This window comes from Vanessa cardui, chromosome 27 (assembly GCF_905220365.1).
Source record: "Vanessa cardui chromosome 27, ilVanCard2.1, whole genome shotgun sequence".
NCBI classification, from domain to species: Eukaryota; Metazoa; Arthropoda; class Insecta; order Lepidoptera; family Nymphalidae; genus Vanessa; species Vanessa cardui.
Window position 1 is genome coordinate 2,776,855 of NC_061149.1, and position 18,888 is coordinate 2,795,742.

The 18,888-nt window shown below is 32.9% G+C and overlaps 1 protein-coding gene across 1 annotated transcript in view; it reads left to right on the forward strand.

Moving 5' to 3' along the window:
* The window catches only part of LOC124541022, a 52,255-nt gene that overhangs the window by 27,594 nt on the left and 5,773 nt on the right, over window positions 1-18,888 (forward strand). The window contains exons 2-4 of the mRNA XM_047118797.1: window positions 5,488-6,941; window positions 15,332-16,797; window positions 18,162-18,258. Coding sequence (XP_046974753.1) covers window positions 5,488-6,941; window positions 15,332-16,797; window positions 18,162-18,258 — 3,017 coding nt within the window. The remainder of the gene's footprint in view (window positions 1-5,487; window positions 6,942-15,331; window positions 16,798-18,161; window positions 18,259-18,888) is intronic.

Consider the following 18,888-nt stretch of genomic DNA (forward strand, 5'->3'; position numbering starts at 1 on the left):
CCGATTAAAAAAAAACTTACCCTACGAAAGCTACATTATCCACAAGTAACATATATCCTAAAATGGTTTCAGACGCTGACGAGGTCGCGTCTGGCTGTCGCCCACGGTTTTGCTCTTGTTTAAGGGATTAGTTGCTAAGTGCTAGAAATGAAAAATCTATATCCTTCCTTAAAGTTCAAGTTTCAGTGGTCTGTCGATGATAAAGCAACAATCAGACAGAGTTACTAAAGCATCTATAATAGTATTTATTTTCAGTTTAAAATAAATCGAAATTATCGATATCGATAATCGATATACAATATCCAATCACTATAACCCGTTGATCTGACAAAGAATAAATTGCACGCAATAGTGGATTACAAGCAAATGGTTCAACGGTCTTCTAAGAACAGTTTCAGTACCCTCGACCGTAACGCATTACCGTGATGTTTGTATGCAATCTAATATAGATCTTATGTTTTAATACATATGGTTCATATTAGGATGTTTGATTTTATTTTTTAATTTTCTGGTGCTGTACTAAGACTAATGGTGATACATTTTTGACGTCATTCAAACAATTTTCGGTCTTCTTTTTAAAAATAGAAGATGGAAATTCCCTTGTTTGTTTAATGGCATTAATGATGTTTTTCCATTGGAATTTACATTGGAATGTTATTTTTTAACACAAAGTAAGATACTAAAGCCCTTTATGATAGCAGCTCAGTGTTTTTTTTTAAACGGCGCTTACTAAGGCCTATGATATAATGCTATCGGACAGGGAGTGGTCGCTATACACATAGTTAGTATATGTTTTAATCGTTTGTTTATATTTAAAAAAAAGTTAATTCGATATATACACACAAAAAATGTATATGTATATATGAAATATATATATATATATATATATATATATATATGTATGTAAGGATATAAAAAGGGTCCCGACATATGTTTGAAATTAGAAAGCACCTCGTATTAAGGTGAAATTCAAAGAACATGCTAATACATAAAACCTCTTTTGAATGTGAATTAAACACAAATGTACAGTCGGGGAAGAAAAGGTTCGTCACCTTAAGATCTATTTTCGTGTGCTCAGTGTGAGCAATAATCTGCTTTACCGATCGAGAATGACATATCGTGTCGCAATGATTTGATGTTTAGATTCAAAAGGTACTAAGAATTTTATGTTTTCTTACTCTGACTGTACCTTGTAAATTCTACCGAGAAGAACCAGCAAAATGTTTAGTAGTAACTCTTATACCATTTTAAGTAAACAAAGTATATCATTTATAAATCCCAATAAATTAACGCGTAAACATTATCGTCTCTCTAATAACAGTAACGCTGTTTTGGCAATTTATACAACCATGATTATATAATACTATATTAGACCTGTTCCAAATAATTCTCACTTATAATCTTCATCAACAACAACAGCCTGTAAATCCTAATGCTGTGCTGTGGCCTCTTCTCCCTTCGAAGCTTGGAAAATATTCCACTATCCTGTTCCAATGCGGGCTGGCGAAATACACATGTGGCAGAATTTCGATTTAATTTGTCAGATGCAAGTTTCCTCAAGGTATTTCCGTTCAAGCGTTCTAACCACTGGGCCATCTTGGCTGATTACTCTACCTGACCTCCATATCTATACCCTATCATATTTTGACAGTGACAGTAGTACCAACGTTTAAAATGAAAAGATTGATTTAAAAAAAGATCGCTTTGCTGACCAACCGTCGCCTGCGGGTAAAACTCTCAGACGAAAACTGAGGGTTTATAAAGCTTGACCAATAAAAATTTAATAGGTTTTTTATGAAGAGAAATTCATACCGAATCACCTGGCTTGCAATTTAAATAAAGAATGCTTTTGTATTTGCACAGATTCATAATATTTTAAAGTTATTGTTAACTAGTTGTTGTCGCGACTAAATGCGCGTTTGAACTTAACAAAAAAGTTATTAATCATTATCTAAGTTACTTTTTAATACACCAGAGACCTGTCAGTGAAAGTCTAAGCAAAAACGGGACCAGTCGTGCCAGAGATTAGCCGGAACAAACAGACAGTCAAAAATTTTTTAAAAAAGGTTATTTTGGTATGCGAGTATGTACCGTGTAGGTATATTGCATTTAGTAAAAACGTTTATTTTAATATTAAAAACAGACACTCCAATTGTATAATATCTACAGACGTATTATTTTTTGGCAACCTTATTTTAACAGATTAAAACAATTGCAAAAGAATTAGCGGACAACAAAAAAATCTGTTTTTTTTGTATAAAATTCCAGGTAAAAGTTAGATAATCACCATGAATATTTACTTTTTTTAATTGTCAAAATTAACAATTTATTATGTCCGTATGGATCAAAGCATTCGCCAATAATATTGACAGAAATTATGTAAAAAAAAAATACCAGTACCTCCCAGCGCCTGGCACACACACTGTTGCGTTTTTAGTCTAATCGTGTATTGCACGCGATTTTGTTTACAGTATAATTGATTTTTCTACGCTGTCAAAGTACTCTACGTAAGAATATACGTAAGGTAATCTGGAACATTGTACACCAACTAATTAATCTGTACTACTATTATAAAGAAGATCTTTTTAGTATGTGTGTATATTTGTAATGAATGAAATAAAAACTACTGTTCCTATTTCAAAATTTAGAAAGCTACATTTACCCTAAGTAAAGAGCAGAGATGGCCCAGTGGTTAGAACGCGTGCATCTTAACGCGGGTATTCAAACCCAGGCAAGCACCGCTGATTCATGTGCTTAATTTGTCTTTATAATTCATTGCGTGCTCAGCGGTGAAGGAAAACATCGTGGGTAAACCTGCATGTGACAAATTTCATAGAAATCCTGCCACATGTATATTCCACCAACCCTCATTGGAACAGCGTGGTGGGTTATGTTCCAAACCTTCTCTTCAAGGAAGAGGAGGCCTAAGTCCAGCAGTGGGAATTTACAGGCTGTTGTTGTTGTTATTTACCCTAAGTAATATAGGCTATATTTATTTCTAAAGCTTACCTAAGTAACGGAACCTAAGCTGTAAAAAATATAACTTAATACATGCTGAAACGTTTGATAATGGAACAAAAGTATGATCTACAGTATTGATTAATATATAAACAAAACATCGCGGTATAGTATGTCAGACCATGTAATTGATACTTCTGTTTAAATTCTCATCCAAATAAATCATTGTTATCGATACTCTTTCAATTCATAGAGATTGCTATTGAATTGTTCAAATCGGCTATTCCATTCAACCGATATGACGAATTTAATTATATACATACATACATAGTACATACATACTCATTGCTTAATCACGACATCTCAAAAACGAAAAGGCTTATAATTTTGGCAGGTAGGTTGGTTCCTTGTATCCTTACAGAGTGTAGACATTGTACATTGTATATTACATTAGTACATTGTACATTGTATATTACATATTACTTTATTTATTATACATTAGTAGGTACATTGCTAAGAACGGATTATACGAAGCTCAATCCCTAAGGGGGTAAATCGGAGTTTGGAAGTTGATGTAAGGAATAGTTCAAGTTGGATTGGAATCGATTCGGAAACGTATCAATATCGTTAGTGGAATTTGCCCCTCTCGAAGAAGTTAATTAAATTAGTGGCAATGTTCATTTGAGTCCCTTGCGTACTATCGATCTTATAAAGAGGATATAATGTCATTTTTAAAAACATTATATTTGAAAATACATGACACATATAGTATCATGATTAATATCTCCTGGCGTTCTGGCACTGGTTGCCAGTGGTACCACATAAATGCGTTTTCTAGTAAAAGTATGGACATATGACCTATTCCAATGAAAGTAGAAAAAAGATAATCAAAGCTTCAATGTATGTTTTTCATGCGATTTTCTAATAACTCAGCTATACTGTGCCCTCCTAAGAGTTTATGATTAATTCATTTTTATTTATAATACAACACTATTTCACTTAACTAGATAACTTATTTCCACTTTAATTTCACTTCAAAGATTCCGATAGCAGTTTCATCGTTCAAAACGCATTTTTGTCTCAAATCCATAGAGAATATCATAGATTAATCAAGTCGACCAATATATCGCGTCCATTTTGCTGTCAAATGTTGTTTATTTGGTTATTTCTTATCGTTTGGTATATATATTACTATCACGGTTGTATGGAAGCGTTATTCCTCAAGAACTCATGAAAAATCTCGCCCAAAAAACGACAAATTGCAGGAGTCATTTCAGGCAGAAGAGGCCAAATTCGACATTGTTTTTTTTTATTTTATCATTTGAAACTTCAATTCAATTCAATTATTGGTTTAATGGCTTTTAGTTGAGCCGACAGGGCACAGATTATTTCTCCAATGTCACGTAGGATCGAGAAGACACGAAAGAGATTGATCGGAACAGTTGTGAACATTTGAAACTTTCAGTAATAAGAAAACAGTCAATGGTTTTTTTAGTTACCTTATTATTTTGTCAAAAAGTGTAATTTTCTAAAAATTAAATTAAAACAAATTAAGATCGACTCAATTATCCAGCAAAAATGTTTTTACATCAGAAAATAATATTTATTTCATTTTGGTGCATAAAAATCCCTTTTACAACTGTTAATACTAAAAGCAATGATGTTGTAGTAAACAGATATATGTTATTAACGCGCAAAAAGTGAAGACTAGAAAACGTCCTAGGTGGGACGTTTGCCTTTAGTCGTTTTAAAGATATCCTTTTTACTTTTAACGAAATGTAAAAATAAACTAAAATAAACGGTCCCCGGCGCGGCACACTTTTTTCTTTTGTTTAGTATGGATATAACATATCTGTTTATTAGAATATCATTGACTAAGAGTATTCAAATAAATCAAAAGTGCCCGTTTTTTTTTTGCAAATGGGTTTGTATGATGATGTCAAAAATAAGTGTTGCATTTCCACTAAATCTGTTGGTAACTTGTAGGTTTGCAACATCTTACGACTTTTTAATAACAACACAAAAAAATATGCGACTGTCCCACTTATTAGTATAAATTTATCAGTTTTCCTATTGTAGACATACAGCATAATAACATTACGTAGCTAATGAACTCAGCAACTCCCAAAAGTTAAAAAGTCGGTCACAAGATTTTATCTTATTATGATTTGAGATCATTTTCTAACCTAACCGAATTAAACCAAAGTATTAAGTAAGAATTCTCACGGTCTAAATTATTTCCGAGGTTAACATATAATGTGTTTGTAATGAGTGTGGGATTTTTGTTTAATATGCTTTTTTTTGTTTTGTTGTTGTGTAAGTATTTTTTTTTAATTTCCTAACATATTTTATCTGTAGTAATTTTCGTTTTGTTAACAACTGTTTTTTACTTTCAATAACCGTTTTGTTTTTACTAATTTGTTGAATTAATTCTTTATTATTGAGAAATTTATTTTTAAAAGTTTATAAAATAATTGTTTGTAGAAAATTTTAATTCACAATTTATAAATGTGTTGTTTTAATTTACAGCGATTTGCCTGATGAAGAGGACAAGAAGTCACCCGTACTCCTTTTGGGAGTAAATAAAATATCAGACTCCCCCTTTTTCGTCCGAAGACGAGTCACTGACCCCCATGCATCCGGGTCGATCAGATTCTTCCGCCCACCAAAGTCAAAGTACACAAGAGGCTTAAATGGAGACGAGAGATTGGAGAAGATCAGACAGGACCTCCTTGTCCACAAACACAAGCCGGATAGATACATTCCAACCACTAAACATGAACTCTCCTCTGAACCAGATTCAAAACGTAATTGTATCAAATTAAGCTGCGGGGGAAATTGCATCTGTGATAGGAACAAATCTTCATCCAATAGAGGTTCTTTTTCCTTCCACAGACCTGATAATCGACAGTCGTCCTTATGCCCGTCGGAACCGTATGGTAAGGTTGAGCAAAGAGACAATTCCGAGAATGAAATAGAGTTTAAATACACCGAGCACATTCCAGACAACCAACCATCGAGCAGCAAGCAAAATTCGTACAACGTGACCCCAAAGTCAACGGAACGCAGGCACTTTCTGCTCGCCAACCTCAATGAGAGATTCCGGAAGACGCTCAGCTTGGATTCTCGTAAAATCGAAACGAATCGTGTCCTAAGTCTGCCACAGGAACCTCGCCCCAAATCCCTCGTGAATACGAGCAATATTTGCGTGCAGCAATACAAATCCGGTGATCCATTCATCACGCCAAATTTTGACAAAGCCAGTCAGCCCAAAAAGAAACGAAAGTCGTTTTTCTCACTGGATACATTCTTCGATTCAAAGAAATCCGATACATCATCTATAGACGATTATTGCTCATCGAAATACAAACGCTTTGAATTGGAAAGCGATGACTCGCCGCTATTCCGACGAGATCTATCAAACGGCGTGAAGACGCCAGATCTCCTCAACTTACCCGTAATCATAGATTCAGTGCGTAAAAAGCAATCAGACACGAAAAGACAGTTGGAAAAGTTAGAAAACCATTATTATAAGAGCTTGAATAAGACACGGGCCGTTATTGACGCCGTTCCAGCTGACGCGACCGACGTACAAGGGCCTAGCGGGCATTCCAATCACTTATTCGTATATGATGACGACGTGGAATACATAGAACCGATACGGAGTAACTTCACAAGTCAGAGTACATTGATACTCGACAAAAATATATCAGGCGAAGGTACCCTAAAACCTGATTCAATTTTGACGATAAATACAGACGAAACTGACATCAAACTACCCAGTTCAACGGTGTCTCCAAAATCGAATGATATTAGAAATTTGGAGAATGATTTCGATAGTATAGGAGCTTATGAAATAGAAGTGAAGGAGTCGGATTTGTTGAAGGACTGCTCCAAGAAGTTGGTTGTTAAAGTTATGGATAAATCGGTGGATTCGATCGGTAGTTGTTCCTTGGACGTGGACGCGAGCACGGATTATTCAGGTACTCGATATTATTACCAAACCAATATATACAAACTTAGCTAAGCTAAAATTCATATTTATTTTATTCTAGTTAATAATTATTCTTTCTTTTTAAAATCCTATTTAAACTTTATTTGGCTTTTAATGTTGCTGACATAACGTTCTTAATTTAATTTTTCTCGATATTTGAAATTAGTTTGACAGTTTTTTTTTTTCATTTGTATAAATTGGCTTGGAATAGACATGAAAGTGTGTTTCTTCAGCATGTTCTGTAGTTTCATTGTGGCGTTTATTTCGTTTATCATTACTTGCCTTGCATGGCGATAAATGTTTCATTTAATAAATAATAATGATATATTCTCTTTTTATTTTACATTCATATCAATAAAATAATTACGTTTTTATTTCTTTCAATGCGTTTTACTTTCTCCTTTTATTTTTTAATGTGATGCTTAATTGTAATTGTCTTTGGTCATTGTTAGTAATTACTATTAAAATAATGAAGCTTTATTATCGTTTTTTGTTTAAATATTTAATAGCATTTATTCGAAGTATATGTGTATTTTATTTATTTTTAGTCGTATAGTATGGCATCTTATAACAATAACGAAAATAATTATATTAGATGCACAATTTTTAGATGTACTTAAAATATTTCAAACTAATCAACGTATATTTTTAATCTGTGGTATATTATTTAATACGAAGGCGGGAAAATGATGATAAAAAGCTTACGTTCTAAAACGAAATTTGAATACACGTCAGTTAAATAACTTGGTCAGTCATGGTCTAGTGATTCAAATGCTTATAAATTAGTCAATATTTTTGCATAACATCAGCATAACTCACAATATATTATGCATATCGTCTTATAAGTAAGTATGCATAATATTTGAATAATGTTTAAATTGCCTTATAAGTTGAGAAAACAACGTTTCTTCGAGTAGGATATCTGTATGTACTAGGAATATAATAAAAAAAAAAACAAATATGAACATTACAAAAATGAGTAATATCTTAAAAAAATAACTATATGACCTATTATTATAGGAGAAAAGTTTTATAATATATAATTATCGTGTGTAGGATCTCAATATTTTCTTTATTTTTCTGTCACCTTCCATGCATACCAATTATTATTTACGTTCCTTTCCACGTCTGATTCAAAGAGAATGACTTGCAATAAATATTAATTATTTATTTGAGAAGGTTAAGTATTTAATATAAATAAAATAAATTATATCTTATAAATTAAAATATGTAATTACCACCATGAAATTAATTAACTATAAATACAATGCGACGTCATATAACATCAAATTAATCTTCTAATAAATTTTGTACCATTATGTTTTGTCGTCTTTTTCCATTAATATTTTATAAGCATGCGTATTTTAAAGTCGTTAAAACTGTCTTCTTATTAAACTTTTTTATTAAATTAGTGCTTATTTTTGTTAAATAATAAATCTAATGAATTAAACTCATATGTAAATCTCCTTTGGTTTATCAAATCTTTTTGTTTTTCATTTTGTTAAATACATTGCTAATATATTTTTAAACCGAAGCTGCAATCGCCATTTAACATATCACATAACCCAGGCACGGTGATGCAAGAGTGAATCTAGAACACGTTTGCTAAAATTATTCTAAAACAAACGTGTTTTACATTTATAGACAAGTTTATGTCATACAATGATATATAAAAGTTAGGTTGTATAAAAAAATACCTTAGGCATTAAATTGAAGAAATAAAAAAAAAGTAACGTGATCATTTCTAATATTGATAATGTCTTAAGTATTACACAATCTGACATTTAGAATATTTATTTAAAAGTCGCTAAGATGTTGCGTTACTTTTTCCAATTTACGTAACGGAAGTTGTTTTTTCATGCTTTAGCGTTAGTCACTAATCAATATTTCATATACAATTGTCAATACGAAAAGTTTAGATTACGATTGCAATATTTGGGTCGTATATAGAAATCGCATACAATGCAAATTGAAAATTGCATATTGCTAACAAAAGATCACATATACTCGGCCACATTAACACATCGGCCTCGATTGTGCCTACGCACTTCTCACTAGTTCGGTCATTGGCGTCGAAACACTTGACGGATACGCGCGTACACATAATAAGCTATTTTGCGAGGATACACTCATTAATACTATGAAATCTATGTATAAACGGTTCTATGAATGAAATAATTATGAAGATTCACGTGCGTCGACCGTGAAACGGAACGGTCCAGACCGGCTGTAACTTGTCCAGTACAAGGGTGACGTCTCGGAAAAAAATAAAAAGTTTGACATCTCGGATTTCATAGGCTTAGTCGAGTTTTGTGGAATTGTGCTTTCGTAAATTATATGTAAAGTGATATGAAATGTGAAAAATAACTGCGTAAAGTCTTTTGTCATTTGAAATTGGTGTGTAATTTGCGCCTTTTGTTGTCGAACACCGGTAAGTTTTTTTTCTATTGTTACATGTATGTATTTCAAAGTGAGCAATAAGTTCTACCTACGATTTTCCTTATCAAATATTTCGTATTCAGATTACGATCCTATACGTAATATTACAAGATTAATATATTTCGTATTCCGACTTTTTATACGAGTAATGATTCATTGACATTCATTGTTTAAAGTTCACGTAACTACGAATAAAAAAGTAGACTTATTTCTTTTAATGCGGTCAAAGTTTATTTTGACAATAATAAACATAAATAAGCTAGGTAATCGAAAAGGTGACATCATTAGTTTATTTTATTTATCATTAATTATTTATAATTGGTGATTAGCATTGAAATTAGAGTTGCAATCTAGATTTAGTCATTGCATTCATCATATCAAATATGGTTTAACCAATACAACGCTTATATTATCAAGTTTTTTATAAGGAAATTATGGTTGATTTCATTTGTAAATATTTTTAATTAATTAACTGTATGCTTATTAGTATGCATTTTTATATAAATCTTATGTAGTAGACAAGGAAAAAACCTTAAAATTCTTACAGCCGATGCTCTAGTAGGTTTACGGTTAGGAAACTGCCCTTTTTAATATAAGATATTATGATATACAAAAAAGAAGGGATCTCTTAATATGACAGCACATATAATTGCTAAGTGAGGCAACATTTCAAATTGAAATACATCAATATCAGTGAATTCTCTGTAGGATAACTTGTGCATCAATAGTAACAAACCGACAATCTAAATAAAATCAAACCAATGATCTATTTATACAAAATATAATATATAGTTTAATTAATAGATTTTGAAATAATATATGTAGATTATCGTGTAAGAAACAAAGTAATCAATTAATTAAATTACGCTTTTAATATAATCGGGACGATTGATGTTGTTAATGAACTGTTCCTTATGTATATAGCTCTTAATAACAATATTTTTTTTTCATTACAATAATGTTAATCCAAATTATACCAAAACACAACTGTAATAAGAGAGATAATGATTTATATATATGTATTATACATATATACAAAATAAACAAGCTCTTGTATTTACCATTGTTATGTTCTGAAATTTTATATAAGTACAGGTTAATATAAAAATCTAATTAATGTAGTATATAATCATAAGAGCGATAAAAGTAACCATAAACAAATTTTAATAAACGAAAATCCAAAAATGTTAGCATTTTTACGGTCAACGGCAAGTGGGCCTTGCAAAATTGCATATATTGAAATTGTGTGGGTAAACTTGTCTCTTAAATCTAAGGCCGTATCGTTGCTCAAACTATTAAGCAATACATACTCGGATCTTTGATATTCTTGTATTTCTTTTGTTACTGAGAAAACGTATATGTGATTTTTATTTAGTTTGATATTTACTCGCTCATAATTCCAGAAAATATTATCTAATTCGAAGTAATTAATTAAAATTAAAAACTAAACATTCTTTATTTGAGTAGGCTCTTTAATAAAGAAACTTTTTGATTATCTATACTAATATTATAAAGACGTGAAATTTGTAAGTTTGTATGTAGGGGGTAATCTCTGGAACTCATAATCCAATTCTAATTTTTTTTTTAACTGTCAGAGAGCTACATTATTTCCGAGTGCTATAGACTATAAATTGTTTCTATAACATTTATATTAACTAAGCCTCTTATCTCTATATCTCATAAAACAAAATTATTTGCGTGCGCTGGCTAAACAGTTGTTTAAAATTAAAAACTATGTTTGGCTACCTGGTTCGTCTTAATTATTTCCACAAAAAAGTCTGTGATACCATATCTCTATCTTTTATATTTCATCTTTTATATACTAATATGCGAGCGAAGCCGCTAGTATTTTATATTACTTTACTGTTAAGTTACTTCATTGAATGAGATGTAAAAATAGCACAGGTTCGTATACCACATATATTTTACTGGAATGTACCACCAAGAAATTTAACAGTCATTCTTTCCCATCAATTCATATTAACTTCATATTATATATTAACATATAGGTAGATGTAGTTTGTATAGATTTTGATAGTAAAATAAAGTAAATAACTGTTGGTACAGGCCCCACTGCATGTCTTATGCTTGCTTTTCGTTTAAGCACATTTGGAGTTTATTCTATTATTGAGCACCAATGTGTCAGATTCACATTCAACAAGCAGGTCTCCTCAAGATTTTTCCTATATTGCGAGTAGAATAAGAACCACAAATGAAAGCACATGAACAATCAGTCATGATTGCCAAATGTTGATAGGTTTTAAAAATACAGTCATATCGCTTTAAGCAATATCTCCTATAGACAACCTTTAACATAGAGTATTAAACACAAGGAATTAAACTGTACCTAATAACCTACAAATGCAGTACCTAATTATATAATTTTTTTTTTTGTAATTCACGTTGTTAAAACTGTTATTGGTACTAGGGTATTTAATTCTGAGTTAGTATTGATTTTAAATCATTAGATGGAGAAAGATTTATTATTGTTGTGATCCCATTTGAAGGGAGAATGATCCAGTGTAGGTACAGGCACAAGAGACATAATATCTCATCTCATAGATTCCCAAAATTGTAAGCACATAGGCGACGTAGGTAATGTTTAAAATTTCTAATTACTGTATGCTGGTCCATTTGCCCATCCTCTTATAAAGAATATGATGAATGTAGTAATGCTTCTATATGTTGCATAGAGTTTTTGAAATTGAAAATATTTTATACTGATATCATTCCATTCAGATGAACAGATGTTAAATAATAATATACATATATCTTGGTGGTAAGTTACCCATCTGGGTAGGTACCACACACTCATCAGAATTTCCACTGTGTAACACCAGTACTCAGTATTGTTGTGTTCCGTTTTGAAGGGACACCTTCATTCCCAAGGTTGGTGACACACTGCCAATATAATGAATGGCTAATATTCTTGCATCACCATTGTCTATGGGCGGTGGTGGCCACTTACCATATAATTTATACCATAAATAAACGATCTACATATAGTAATAGTAAAATAAAGTTGAGTCAAATTGTAAAATACTATATTGTAATTTTTGTAATGATTTTAATTACAAATGTGTCATAAAAATACAAAGCAAATGTCACCCTGTCTAATGCCAGATTTCGACTTGAAATATAAATAAATTATGTAATATTAACCTGTTTTTTTCTAATTTTGTATAGGGACTTTTGTCACATGTGAAAATGTCAGTCCCATCGTGCCCTAATCTGAGTTCAGTAACATATTAATAAAATTACTACATCTCATTTAATTTTAACCTGTAATACATGCTGTGCATAATATTCTCTCAAACTTGGCCATGTACCAAGAAGGTCAAGGTCGATTACAGTAATCACCTTATACATAAACGCCTCTACAGGACCTGTTTCAAACGGCCAAAGTGCCTGTTAAGATGTGTCGTTTGTGACAAATAAGATATTATAATAATTCATTAAACATTCTTTATACGTACGATACTATGTTAAGTAAAGTAACAGAAATAAAGTTCTGTGCCGAGTTAGGATCTCTCCCTTCGAAGACAACTTTTGGAGCTTATAAGATCGCGTGCATGTTGACTGATGATTACTGCCTCAAAACCAGGCAAGCACAAGTCAATAATCAGGTGCTTAATTTGTGTCTATAATTCATCTCGTGCTCGGTGCAGGAAAACATCGTGAGGAAACCTTCATCTAATTTCAACCACACGTGTATTCACCAACCTGCATTAGATCAGCACGGTGACATAAGCTACAGACCCAATCCTCAAACGAGATCTTAGCCCAGCAGTGGGAAATTTACAGGCTGTTATTGTGCATCTTTCGGTCAAGTTCATCGTGTATTGGTTTAGTTGGTTTTTTCATTCGTCTTACAAAAAAACTTTATTTTTTTAGTATATATGTTAGATTGCGTAACAAGTATTAATTAATGGGTATTTGATATTAATTAAGTTACGTGGAATATATAAAATATAATGCATTATATATTGCTTGCTGAATAAATGAGAATTGTTGTTTTTTTATGACACAGAGGACGTATAAATTATGATTTATTGACATAATGATTACTGAAGTAAAATATATTAAAATATGATATAGTAACTGTAAAAATCTTGACCGCGTGGAATGGTGGCAAGAATGCTTGAAATAATTTAATAATAATAATAGTTTTAGAGGACGTATTGTTTTATTTTTAAATATAGAATACAATTGAGAGTATTTGCTAGATAAATTAGACAAATATACAATATACTTAACAATAATTGTTATTTATTTCTTGGAAAAGAAAAGTTTATTTCGAGTGTTTATTGGTTTTGTTTGTTTTTAATTATTTGTCGTATTGATGTGTCAAGACAAGTGGTCATCATCGTTCTCCATCGTGTCTTCTCCGTCGCACATGACATTATCGAAATAATCTGTACCTTTTTGGCACAAAAAAAAGCATCGTTGATAGACATTAGCCCTGTAAGAAATATCAACCATTTTTTTTAAATTGACAAAACGCCACTGACCTGTGCCTATAGTTTCACCGTCTTACCCATTAAGCCCAAACTCGACAATATCTAGATAGATAGATTAGATATTAAATATAATTCAATTTATCTAATATCTGATATACCTGACAGGGTTGCACAAAGCCCCACTACTTAGGATCACTATGAGTGTCACTACATCATTACATAATATAAAACAAAGTCACTTTCTCTGTCCCTATATCCTTATGTATGTTTAAATCTTTAAAATTACCCAACGGATTTTAATGCGGTTTTTTTTATAATAGATAGAGTGATTCGAGAGGAAGGTTTTTGTATTTAATACATCGATAATATAGTAAAAAAAACTGATAATTTTAGATGCTTCTAATATGATGTCGTAAATAAACAAATTCTGTAGTTAATTAATTTTGTAGTTAGTTAATTTAGTATCTGCATTGCACCCGTGCGATTCCGGGGCGGGTCGGTATAAAAAGTGACAAAAAGCCTGTAAATTTCCCACTTTGGAGCTAAGGCCTCCTCTCCCACTTAAGGAGAAGTTTGGAACATATTCCAATGTTACATATTTGGTATAATATTATATATGAATGTAAATGACATAAATAATTCCAATTAAAAATGAAATTTATTTATTATTATTAATAAACCATACCCAAAGAAATCTGGTTTCTGAGATCATCACATACAAATTTACAAACACTACCCTTTTTGTAGTAATGTTTTAAAACACAATCATAATGACCTTGATATGATAACAATTATCAAAATGATGTTTTAGATAAAGAATTATATTGACTGTTTAGTATTTGTAATTTATGAAGTTAGTTTTAGTTGATAATTCATCCAGGATATACCTACATATTTCTATTACATACTTGAATTTTATATATTCATAAATATGTTATTTAATTAGTGACATAGAGTACCTATTGGATTTTCACGTATTATATTCGTTGTTATATTCGATTATCTGCTTGAAAAAAATGACGATTCAAAAGTACCTTTAGGAATAAAATTATTTTTTTTATTTATATTGCATTGGTATTAAGTGTTATCTTAGAATGTGTGACTACTTTTTACTGTTTGCTCGTAAGTTTTAATTTAAACGCTTGCTACTAAGTTTTCCTATTCAGAGTTACATCATGCCATTTCTTTATACTTACTTTCTATCGTTATTTAATCACATTAATAACAGACTGGCTATTACTGACCAGTGTTGATAAATCATGCTGAGATTGTTCACAAGTTCGTCTCAAGTGTGAGTTTTTTTTCTGAAGCGGTGACAGTTTTTATTTCAATCATTCAGAAAATTCAGAAAACTACGTATTGTTTATTGAATGGAGTTATTGTACGTAACAATACGCTGAAAGAAATAATTGCATCATGAAAAACTTTGAGGAATGTTAAATTAAAGAATGAACGTAACGATGTTTGTGTATTGTTTCAGATACAACATCCGGCAGCTTGAATCTCCTGACGCCATCGTCGACGACCAGTCGTATTAGAGATTTCACGTCCCGAATACAAGAACGTGCGGCGTCTAACTTACAGCCCAGCAACGCGACACCATTGGCACCTATATCACCAGCCAGAACACCGGACGATCAAACCCCAACCCCGAGGCGATCGGATCACCTCCTCAGGCCGCCCCCGAAAATTCTCGTAGACACATCAAGTCATAGATCAAGGAGTCACCAAAAGAAACGTGACGAATTACCCCAGAAGAAGCCCAGCTATCTTAACTTAGCGTGTTCGGTGAACGGCTACACTAATTTAACAACGTATGACTCTAAATTGCGCCAGGATATAAACAAGAGCAGGGAAGCGTCTCCCATACGACCGATCACACATAACTATCAATACAGAAGTGAAAATAACTCCCTTCTCGTCCCGGTCCCCGTCAGCGCCAACAAACTGCTCGTGCCGACCTTCGGACCTCATGATACTCGCACGAATTTGACACCAAAAGCGCCTTCCAAGGCGCACACCGACCCTCACATAGCTTCCCCAGTGCATGCCTTCATGGCTGCTGAAAATAAACAGCTGAAGAACGATTTTTTAGGCCCCAGTATGACGACTACGAGTCGTCCTTACATATCGAACGAGAGCAAGACGTTCGCTACGTCGATGTTGCATCAGAAAGACGAGGTAGATAATGCAAAGGAAATGACGTTTAAATCGAGTTATTCGGAGACTAATTTCCGACAATCCGTCACGACCAATGGCAAAGAGACGAGGCTAACGTCTGAGTCGTATACGATATCCTCGAACGGGGTGTCGAAACGGGTCGAAATAACAAAAGAGAACGGCGAAAAGTTGACGAGCCCCATGAAAAGCTTTATACAGCAACGCGTCGAACGCTTGTACGGCCCGGGCGCGCTGGCTCAGGGTTTTTTCAACCAGAAGAGGCACAAATTGAAGAGTTCCAGCGAGGACGACGACCCGAAAGTCTTGACGGAGAAGTCTCTAAATTGTCCGAGTGAGAGATTCGTCTCGCCCCGTAAATCGAACGAAAGTTTCGACAGCGAGAACATATACACGAGTCCAACGAACGAGGACCCGACAGTCCTGCCGGTGTTGAGGCATTTGAGGCCGGAGTTCCGCGCTCAACTACCGATTCTATCGCCGAGGAAGAGCTTGAAGTCTGACCTGTCCCCTCAGAAAATAGAACAAGACATTCCGGAACCTGCGAAGACTGAAGTCGTCGAGAAAATTAGTGATGTGACAAATGGTGTTTCTGTGATAAATTTAGACGATTCGATAAAAGAACCGGTGAATGGTGTGAATGGTGTCGATAAAGCTAACGGGGAAGTGGTTAAGGACGCGTATTATTTCATAGATTTGGAAAAGAAAGAGACTGAAAGGTTGATCGCGTTGGCTGTTGGAGCGGAGAAGGAGCTGGAGACTTTGCAGGTGAGATTCGACTGTATATTACTTGCTAACAGCTGGAAATGACCTTTAAAAGAAAGTAAAAATTGGAAAATTGAAATTGTTAATGTTGGTATGTCAAATATTAAATCTGACATATTCACCAAAGGCACAGTACAACAGATCTGTGATGTAAATTTTAAAAAAAAATTAGCACCTCATTTATCATTATTTGTCAAATATCTATATAATCCTTCTTTGTACAAAACATAAAATTCGTCTTAGCATTTTCTCATGAGCTAATATATTTGTTTTGGTTTGAGTTAAATCACTAATTGCTTTACTTGTAGGCATTTCGTGGTTTTTTAGTTTTTTTATGATATAAGTATAAGGTAACTGAGAGTCCTGATGGTATGTGGTCATTAGCAAAACTAGTAATAGAGAGAATGGAAAGACCAACAGATAAACATACAGAAATACTTACTATTACTATACTATTATACGAATTGGTACTCAAAAAATCTCTTAATTAGAACATAAACTTAGTTCAAATCAAAGCATACTTTATTCAAGTCTAAACAGCAGTTTTGAATCGTCATTTTACATTGAACTAAGATAAGCTACTCGTTCGGGTGACTTCTTCAGTGACGAACCAACGTAACTACAGGCACGAGGGACATATTAAGTTAGTTGCCAAGTTAGGTGGTGCATTGGCGATGTGAGGAATGGTTGATATATCTTACAGTGCCATTGTCTATAAGCCTTAGTGATTTGCCATTAGGTGGTCCATATGCTAGTCCGATAAATTATGCCCTAAAAAAACCCAGCATGGTACATAATGTTTAATCTTTTCCGACAATCAGTGGCATAGATATTAGTACAATAATTGAATGTTGTTGTTCCGCGTTGTAATTAAAAAATACTCCACACTTTTTAATCATACCTGTAATCTTTTATCAAGTGATTCAAATTTATTATTTGGCAAAACTAAATTGCAGAAGAGAATGTCTTGTTCAAGATTGGTTGACATCACTTTACAGGGATGTAAAGCTATTCTTATTAGTTTTGCTCCAAATCTTGTATTTAAATAATCTTTGTAACTTATCAAAATAATGTTTTTCCATTAAATACAGACATATTTTAACTTCAATGACAACCTAGAGTGTAGTAGTTGGAAGGCCTCGAAAAGTCCTTAAAACTGGTCATAGTCCTGAAATATATCCGATTGTAACGAATTCGCCCTTTCTTTGAACGAAATACTGAGAATCTGAAATCACCCGTTTGCGCATGCGCCCATTATCCAAAAAATGTCCTGCATAGTTGACTCTTCCTTAATATTAACAATCATAGCCTAAATCGTTCAGAGCGATTTCAAATCGAAACTTAAATGTATATTTTACGAATTCCAGAATAATGAGGATATAAGCGAGGAAGTGCTTGGTTTGCTGCGTGCTGCGTCAGGGAAAGCACGTTTGTTGGCGACGCAGAAGATGCAACAATTCGAAGGTAGGATTTTTATTTAAATTAGTTTATTTCAAATACACTGCAGACTGGGTGCCACCCGATAATCAGTCATGAGCGCCCATAGCTATTTGCCTACGGATTTCAGAACTAAGCTCAGTGTTTTAATAAAACTAGTTATTACCGATTTTAATCGCGTATATTAATTATTTTGGACATCCCGACGTTTCGAACACTTTACAGCGACCACGAACGCTGTAATGTGCTCGAAACGTCGGGATGTCCAAAATAATTAATATACGCGATTAAAATCCGTAATAACTAGTTTTATTTAAATGTGTAATAATCGCGAAAATTTAAGACAACATTAAGCTCAGTATATCCACTGATCGGGTTCGCTTATCCAAACAACTGAGACCGTTTTCCTTGGATGACTTTTGATTTAGAGGATAAGAGAAAGTGCACATACTACCGTATTTGTCCCAATAATTACTAGCAGAATTCAATATTTTATGGCGAAATCTAAACGTTTTTTTAAGGCGTCTATGAATGTAAAAAGTCGTAAGTTCCATACTGACCGTTTGGGTTATTGACGTCCATACTAATTGCAAGCTTAGAGCTTAAATGGTGGAGTAAATGACTAAATATTAGTATTTCCTTGAAATGGGACATTGT